Below are 8,224 nucleotides of genomic sequence, written 5' to 3'. Positions count from 1 at the left end.
GCTTCAAAGAACTGTGAATCCCAAGCTTGATTCATATGGCATAGATGACTAAATAATTTTAGCTGTCTCTTTATGACAGTGTACATCAATGTGAATATTCCTATTTCCTGATTAGTATCCTCTCATTTCCTATTTGTTCTCTCCTTGTTCGGCCTCCCACTCTCCCGAGATACTTCATTTCAGTTGCTATAACTCTATTCCAGTGCCAGACCAAACAGGATCCAACTTTCAGCTCTATAAAGAAGGGTAGAAAGGTAGATGCCCTTAGGTATATGCAATTTAACATTGTTTTCCATCTTCCTTTTATCCCCACCATAGTGCAACAGCTGGTAATACACATTATTTGCCTTTTTTATTCTGTTAGAAAGCTCTTCATCAGTTTTTCCTTTTTGTGATGAAAACTGCTCCGAGATAGGTGTACTCATCGGCAATTTTAAGTATTTTCCCCTTGCAATGAATTAGTAATTCTTCTTCCTCACAATCAATGTACACCATCTTACATTCAGTTCCAAGCTCTGCATCCCACTAATAAATAACTACTTGCTGTAGATTTTCATTAGAGTCTGCTATGAGGACAATATTGTTTGAAAAACTAAGACTTGAGCTAGAATTGTCCTCAAGTTTCACTTTCCCATAACTGTCTTTGTTCAGACATTTGAAAAATAAATATTAAAAGTGGCCTTTATATTCAGGAATACAAGGTAGATGCTTTTTCTTGTCCTATGAATTCTTAATAAATTTCCGGAGCAAGATCTGGTCTTGTGTCTAGTGATGGGGTCTAAATGCAACCTGCTCCTTTTCCAACTCATGTTCAATGATTGCCAAGTTTCCTTTCCAAAACAGAGAAGTGAAGCTTAGATACTACTTGAAAAGGCCGTCTGTAGCTGAGGGAGTTAAGTTTTTCACATAGATCAGTTAATTTTCATTTTGTCAGTTTCTTATAATTAAAAGTAAAACATAACATATTAACAGAAAAAAATATACAAGTTGAACAATTAAAAATGTTCTTTTCAAAACAGATGAATATGTATGAACAATATTCTGAGACCATAACCATGCCGAATTCATCTCACAGATTTTATAAGAAATAATAATAAATTCTACTGAATAAGGAGCAATAATGCAAGAATACAACTGTTGCAGGTAAATGAGAAAAATATATTAATTTAAGAAACCAGAAGTACTTATGAAATCAACTCATCCAGTAGATTAAAACATCACCATCTAATTCCAACAGTGCAGCAGGAAAATTTTAACCCCTATCATTGAGTAAGGGGTGGGAAATTTGGAAGCAACTAGAGCCCCTAACCTTTTAATTATGAGTAATTCGTTTTCCAAAATGAAGCATTAAAGGTCTGCATTCGGAATTACCCGAAATACATGAATCTTATTCCTACTTAAGTTTCACAAAACAATATAATTCATTAATTAGTTATGAAAACTATAATTTTCCCTAACATTGTTTTATTTCTAACATATTTCATACATTGCCAACACTTTAGGGTTTTACTCCATCTTCAGAGTCTCACAGAAATATATTTTAATGAGTATATTCTACACATTCAAAAAATTTATTTAAATCAATTTTTCTTACATTTACTCCATCATTATATTTATCTATACTCTCACTCACCTCCATTCTTTGTAACTCCTGTTTGTCAAAATCCATTCTAATTAATTTGTCATTAACTAATACAATATTTCATTCACACTTCCTATAGATGTTTCTTCATTTGAACTACTTTGTAATGATTATTGTGTCTTTTTTTGTCCATCTTGTTTTTACAGTAACTATTTTGTATTATTACGTCCACATCCAGAAATGTTTTTTTTTTCATTGAAAATAGTATCCAATTATGATGGCTGTTAAATACATTTAATAATTCTTTATGGTTTTTCCAAACTTTAACAGTTGTTTTCCTTGATACTGATTTGTGTGTTTCCCCTTCCTTTTACAATAATATTTGGACTGTCATTCAGTGAACTCCTCATTGAGATAAAAACTTCTGGCATATTATAAGCAATGCAATGGAAATGGTATTCACTAATCGCTAGGAAATTTTACTATCTTAGGAACCTTAAGGTGATGAACCCCTCATGTTTATAAGGACATAAATTTTTAGTTTGTTGCTGATACTTTCAGTATCAATAAGGTATGGTTCCATACGCAAATACATTTTTTTATTGTGTAATGGTAAAATATGAATGTCACAGTATTGCTCGAGTATACCTCTGATGGATAGGCACTATCCACAAAAGAAGAACAAGCCCTGTCATAATTAATTATTATTGAAATTAGTGTTTCAATTGTTAAATTAAGAAATGCTTTGAGTTCATACTATCAATCTCCCTTTCATAATATTGGAAAAATCATTTCAAAGACTAGTTTTTTGCCTTTTTCAGAAAATGTACTACATCTACAAGCTCAGAAATATTTTTAATAGAAACAGAATGGAAAAATTCATATGAATAATGTGCCAAGTCTTAAGTTTTCATATTATTAAATTACTGAAAAATAATAATGACACTGAGAATACAAGATCCTCATATCATTACTTTTTTAATTTTATAGATATTGAACAACTTTTTGCAGATATTAGGTTATTTTTTTTTAAATTTAGTTAAAAAAGAATAGCAGTTGGTGAAATTATGGAATTAGATCCACATATTTTCCTTTGGCATTTTTTTATTAGATCATCTGCTTGACCGTGGAAAGCTTTTGATCTAATTTATATTGAACACTATGTATACAAATTAAGTTCTCTCATGGTACTTTTATTTGGTATAGGACAAATCTTACATAAGACGATATAAAAAATTACAGCAGTGTGAGATTCCTAATAGTAAGGAGGAATAGTAAGTAAGTAAGGAATAGTAAGGAGGATTTTAGTGTTCTAAAGCCTTCTGTCATATGTTTTTAACCTACTTTTTCTTTAAGGCCCTTGGAGAAGATGGTTGCTGTTCACCTGCCTACAAGCAAGGTGCTACCACTTCTATCCCTTTCACCCTAATCAGCATGCTTATCACCAGGAAAATAAATGGAGACTATCCTGCATTCCCTTGTACAGCAAATAGAGAAGGGCTTATTTCATAAAGAGTCCGACCAAGACCTTTTTTTTATTGTTAAAGGAGCACTAAACATAATTGGTGTTGTTTTAGCAGAGATTAAAAGAAAAGCAATAACAAACGTATTTGGCAAGTAATACATACCATGGGCGTTACTTGGGGCTTCAATCTTAGAGTTATGCACTGGATATGCACAATAATAAGACCAAGAATCTAATATGGGATCATTGTATGGTGGACAGTCCTACATATACGTTTTCCCATGTGAGACACTTTGTCGAATACAAGGATTGGTCTGCACAGGCATTACAGATGCATTTTGCACCACACTTACCAAGGCTTTAGAAGTGCTACTTTCATTAATACCTTAATGATGAAGGGGTAATGGCTTATTTAAGAATTCGAGAAAATTAACAGTGCCAGTAAAAGTGATAGGAAAGAAAGAGTAACAGTAACAAACTTTAATAACCAGGTCTTCTGCAAAGCCAAGTGTAGTAATTTCTTCTAGAATAATAATAATAATATTCTTTATTTATCCTGGGACTGATCCCTAAAATTAAAAATAATTAAGAGCTGTACATTTGGAAGAGAATGTATTGTTCACCCACAAAAAAAAAAATTAATTACTATTAAAACTGACTAATTGATTTTAATACTCATTTTTTAAGAGTAAGTTAAGTTTAATAAATTGTTAAATTTTATATTACTTTTGAAGTATAGTTTACACAAGAGCTGTTACTATCCTAACGATAACCATGGATATTATTACATTTAAGTTACTGCAATTTCCAAAGGATCTTTTGAAGTTATGTTGGTTTTTATTTCATTAGGATGCCTTACTTTTTACCTGACGATGTGTTTATGCCTAAATGGTGTTCTTCTTTCAAGGAGTGGTGACTGTTCAGGAGATGAACTTGATTCTCCTTGTACTGAGTTTCCTGTATATACTAAAACAAAGAGATATTCATTATGAAAAACTATTTATTTGCACTGCATTATAAAAACTAAGATGTAAATAATGATCGAGACATAGTTGACTATAGATAAATTCAAGGAGAGATAGGACTTCATGATAGCAAAGAAAGTATAAGTAGGATTACATGGACAACCAATGAATTAGTAGGACCTCATATCAAACCTTTTTTTTTTTTGATTTTGTTACTAACCCCTTCCTGATCATTTCTGACATACGGGGGGAGGGGGGGTACCACCCTATTCTAATGCCATGGTGGAGGGTCAAGTTTTCATTTTGTGGGCCCAACATAGGAATAAAAGTTGACCCCCCAGGCCGGATTTGAACCAGCACCGCTGAAGTTCCTAGGTTGCAAAGATCTGCGCCTCTACTCCCTGAGCTACAGACGGCCCTCTCGTATCAAACCTGAGGAGGAACAGAGGACTTGCTCTGGGTGAAGTCAAAAAGTTAGACACGGATGGGAAAGTGTTTAAGAAATGGATAATTGCGAATTGGATAATTGGCTTACTAAGTACATTTCCACTAACTTCATGAAACATACAATCAAAGATTCTCTCTTCTAGGAAAATTACAACTTTTCAATTAATTAATTAAAAAAAAAAAAGAGCCTTTAATTGTACTCTTTGTGAAGCTCGTGGAAATGTACTTAACACCATTCTGATGTAAGCCAACGATATGAGAGAATATGAAAGAAAAGAAAATAGTATGTACAAAAATATAAAAGTTATACAAGAAAAAATATATAAAGTGGAATAGTAATAGTTTTAGATGTAACAAGTGATATTTAGTAATTAGATACAATTTAATATCATAAATAAGATGAAATTAAGATTAATATTAATTAGTTTAAAATTTAAATGTAATTTGATTAGGTAAGGATGTAATTACCGGAAATAATTAAAGATATTAATTGTTCATGAAGGTAAATAGAATTGCGGGCACTATAAAGATGATTGTGATTAAGATGATTAAGGTTTTGATGGAAGGGCAATAGAAATTTTCTAAACTTCAAGTAGAGAAAATAAATATTGACAGTGATGGGAAAGAGCAGGGTACTAGGATAGTTTTATTGTATATAAAAATGAGGAACTATGGAAATGAGTTTCCTGTTTAAAATTTATTTAGTTTTTTATCTTAGTTAATTTAATTTTTTATAGTTGTAATATAAACTATTTAAAATATTACCAAAAACCTAAATGTTTTCAGGAAATATTTTTCACCAACAAAAATATCTTTGTTGTAAACGAGTTAATTAAAAAATCAATAGACTCTAAGGTTGTTAAGCTATTTTTTCTTGACTATGAAAAAATATTAAGTTATCTGAAAATGAATACCATCCTCCAGTTGTTATAAAAAAAAAAAGTGTAAGTACTGATGTCAGAATAAATTCTCTCAAATATAATGAAACTCCAATGTTGTATTTAAATTGGATGAAAATCCCATAGAAATAAAAATAAGAAGAGGTGTTGAAGAAGGAGAAGTAGGCTCTTCAAAGATATGCAAATATATGATTTCTGTTTATATACCAACACCTTTATAGCCGTTGTTTATACCCCGGAAAGGTTCAACTTATATAATATTTATTGTAAAATATGAAGAAGATGGTCAGGGTTGTGGTCAAAAAAGAACAAAATAGTTTTTAACTATTTATTGTCCGACGTTTTGCCCCACTTTGAAGGGCTTCATTAGGGCTGTTCAAGACGATAGGTTAAACAGGCATTGACAATAAATTGGAAGCATGGAGGAGTGGAGCAAATAGGTAATGAAGCCCTGCAATGTGGGGCCAAACAGGCATTGACAATAAATTGGAAGCATGGAGGAGTGGAGCAAATAGGTAATGAAGCCCTGCAATGTGGGGCCAAACAGGCATTGACAATAAATTGGAAGCATGGAGGAGTGGAGCAAATAGGTAATGAAGCCCTGCAATGTGGGGCCAAACGTCAGACAATAAATAATTGAAAACTATTTTGTTCTTTTTTGACTGCAACCCTGGCCGTATTCTTATTATTTTAAATTATACAGTCAACTATATATATATATTGTAATATCCTTTTTTCTAAAAATACATAGTTGTTTTTATGTATAGATGATTTTGGTTATGTTTTTAATTTTATCTATTAATGTTAAATATTGTTCATTTGTTTTGTTGAACCAAAAAGCAAGCTAACCAATTTTCATTGTCTATAATAAATACGTTATTCAAAACAAAGAAGATGGTGGCGCACATCCCCCCGAAGTGTCGGTTAAATTGCTAGTATTGAGAACATAGATTGAATTTTTTCAACTTTTGTTGTTTCTTTACCATAATTATAGAAAAAGAATAATCAAAGAAGAAATAGAAGACAATAACAATTATCAACAAAATATTTACATCATAAATCATAGCAAGTAAAGAAGGGCAATTGTACTACAATCGATTATTTTTGGATCGACGAGTAAACATTGAAGATAGAAGAGAGGAAACGGCTCTCTTGTTTTTGATTGCCTGGTAATCAAAACCTGATGGACTGAGGACGTTCATCTCCTGGAAGCAGAGGTGACTGGAAGCCTTTGTTATACAGAGACATAGCATTTTGGGAAAGAAGACATCAAGACCCATCAATCATCAAAAGAAGATTATGTAATTGGCTAGTATTGTTACTAACTAGAATTTAATACATTTTTACATTAGCTATTAATTTAGTTTAAGTGTTATTAGTAGAAAAGTTCTGTTCTGATTGCCTAGAAACTCGTCCTGAGAATAAGAGTCCATAATATTATATATAATAAAATAAAAATTCTCATATTTAATAATTTAATATTTAATCTTTTTATTTGACCTAGTCATCTTCAAAACATTACTTTAAATATGAGAATATGTAAGAAACTATGTAAAATTTCATTTATTTTATTTTAAATAATTTTTGAATATTACATAATTTGTAGCCTAACAGGTGTGGCCTAATTTTTTACAAATTAGGTAATGGCAATCAGAACACAGCCTTTAGAAGAGTTATATTTCAATAAGTTTTTAAAATTTTTTTTTATTACTTAAGGAGTTAATGATGGAAGATAAAGTACAGTTAACTAGGGGTAGAGATCCAAAGAGGTGATTCTTGGAAAATCAAATGTTATGGCGGTAGTATTAAATAAAATTGATGAAGATAATGTTGTCCAACACATTAGAGCTGGGAATGACTTACCCGTATTAAATAGTGTCCATGAAAATAAATTAATGGGAGCAAATTCAAATGTGATAATGTTGTAAATAATGATAATTTTGATACAAAAACCATGTTACGACAATTAATGATGATGTTAAAAGATAATACAGAGATATTAAACCATAATACAGAGAAATTAAACAAATTGGATGAGAGGCAAGGAAAATTATTAGATGAAATTAAAACAATGAATATAGAGTTGCGTGAAGAAAACAGGGTAAGATTAACAGAGTTAGAAAACAAATTAGATAAAAAAAAATTGTAGAAGTTGAAACAAATTTAACCATAAAATTGACTGAACAAAATATTGAACTATTTAAAAAAAATTATGTTTCGTATGGAAGAAAATAAAACGAGAAATTTGGTAGCTGATTTAGAATTAAAACATAAATGGGATGTGGAACAGCTAAGTCAGCAGATAAGAGAGAGCCAAAATGCTAGAATTTTAGGGGAAATAGGCCAGGGAACATTTATAAATACGGGAAGTTGTTGAGAAATTAAAATTTAGGGATAATATGCAGGATGATCCATTTCAGTTCATCTTAAAATTAAAATTACAAATAAAATTGTATATGAGCTGGGAAGAAATTAAGGAAATAATTCAGTCACATCTTTTAGAGTCTGCCAATTGTTGGTTTTTAATTAATCAAAACAAATTTCTTAATTTTCAAGTGTTTATGGATGAATTCATATCTAATTTGGCGAATAAAACATATAAAACCTATCTATTGGGAATTTTAAATGGGGATTATTTAAATTTTGGGAAAATGAGTCCTACAGAATGTTAACTCACTTTTCAACAAGAATGATCACAGCAACAATATTTGAGGAGAACACTCTGTGTAATCTTTTTAACAGTCATTTTGGTGAACTTGTGTACTATTTATTAATAATTAAATTATAACTATTAATTTAATTTAAGTATTATTAGTAGAAAAGTTCTGTTCTGATTGCCTAGAAACCCGCCCTGAGAATAAGAGTC

General features: G+C 30.8%; 1 protein-coding gene across 2 annotated transcripts in view; it reads right to left on the bottom strand.

Moving 5' to 3' along the window:
• LOC106684807 (cell adhesion molecule Dscam2) overlaps window positions 1-8,224 on the bottom strand; it is a 44,191-nt gene that overhangs the window by 4,281 nt on the left and 31,686 nt on the right. The window contains exon 7 of one of the 2 annotated variants that reach the window (XM_014427091.2): window positions 3,914-4,013. In XM_014427091.2, the coding sequence (XP_014282577.1) occupies window positions 3,914-4,013 (100 nt within the window). Of the gene's footprint in view, window positions 1-3,906; window positions 4,014-8,224 lie in introns of both variants that reach the window. The other variant, XM_067045128.1, reaches the window with a different exon arrangement.

The sequence above is a fragment of the Halyomorpha halys genome, unplaced genomic scaffold, assembly GCF_000696795.3.
Source record: "Halyomorpha halys isolate HHAL.00 unplaced genomic scaffold, Hhal_1.1 Scaffold622.1, whole genome shotgun sequence".
Classification (NCBI taxonomy): Eukaryota; Metazoa; Arthropoda; class Insecta; order Hemiptera; family Pentatomidae; genus Halyomorpha; species Halyomorpha halys.
The sequence above is the reverse complement of the archived record's forward strand: the minus strand, read 5'-3'. Positions and strand labels throughout refer to the sequence as shown.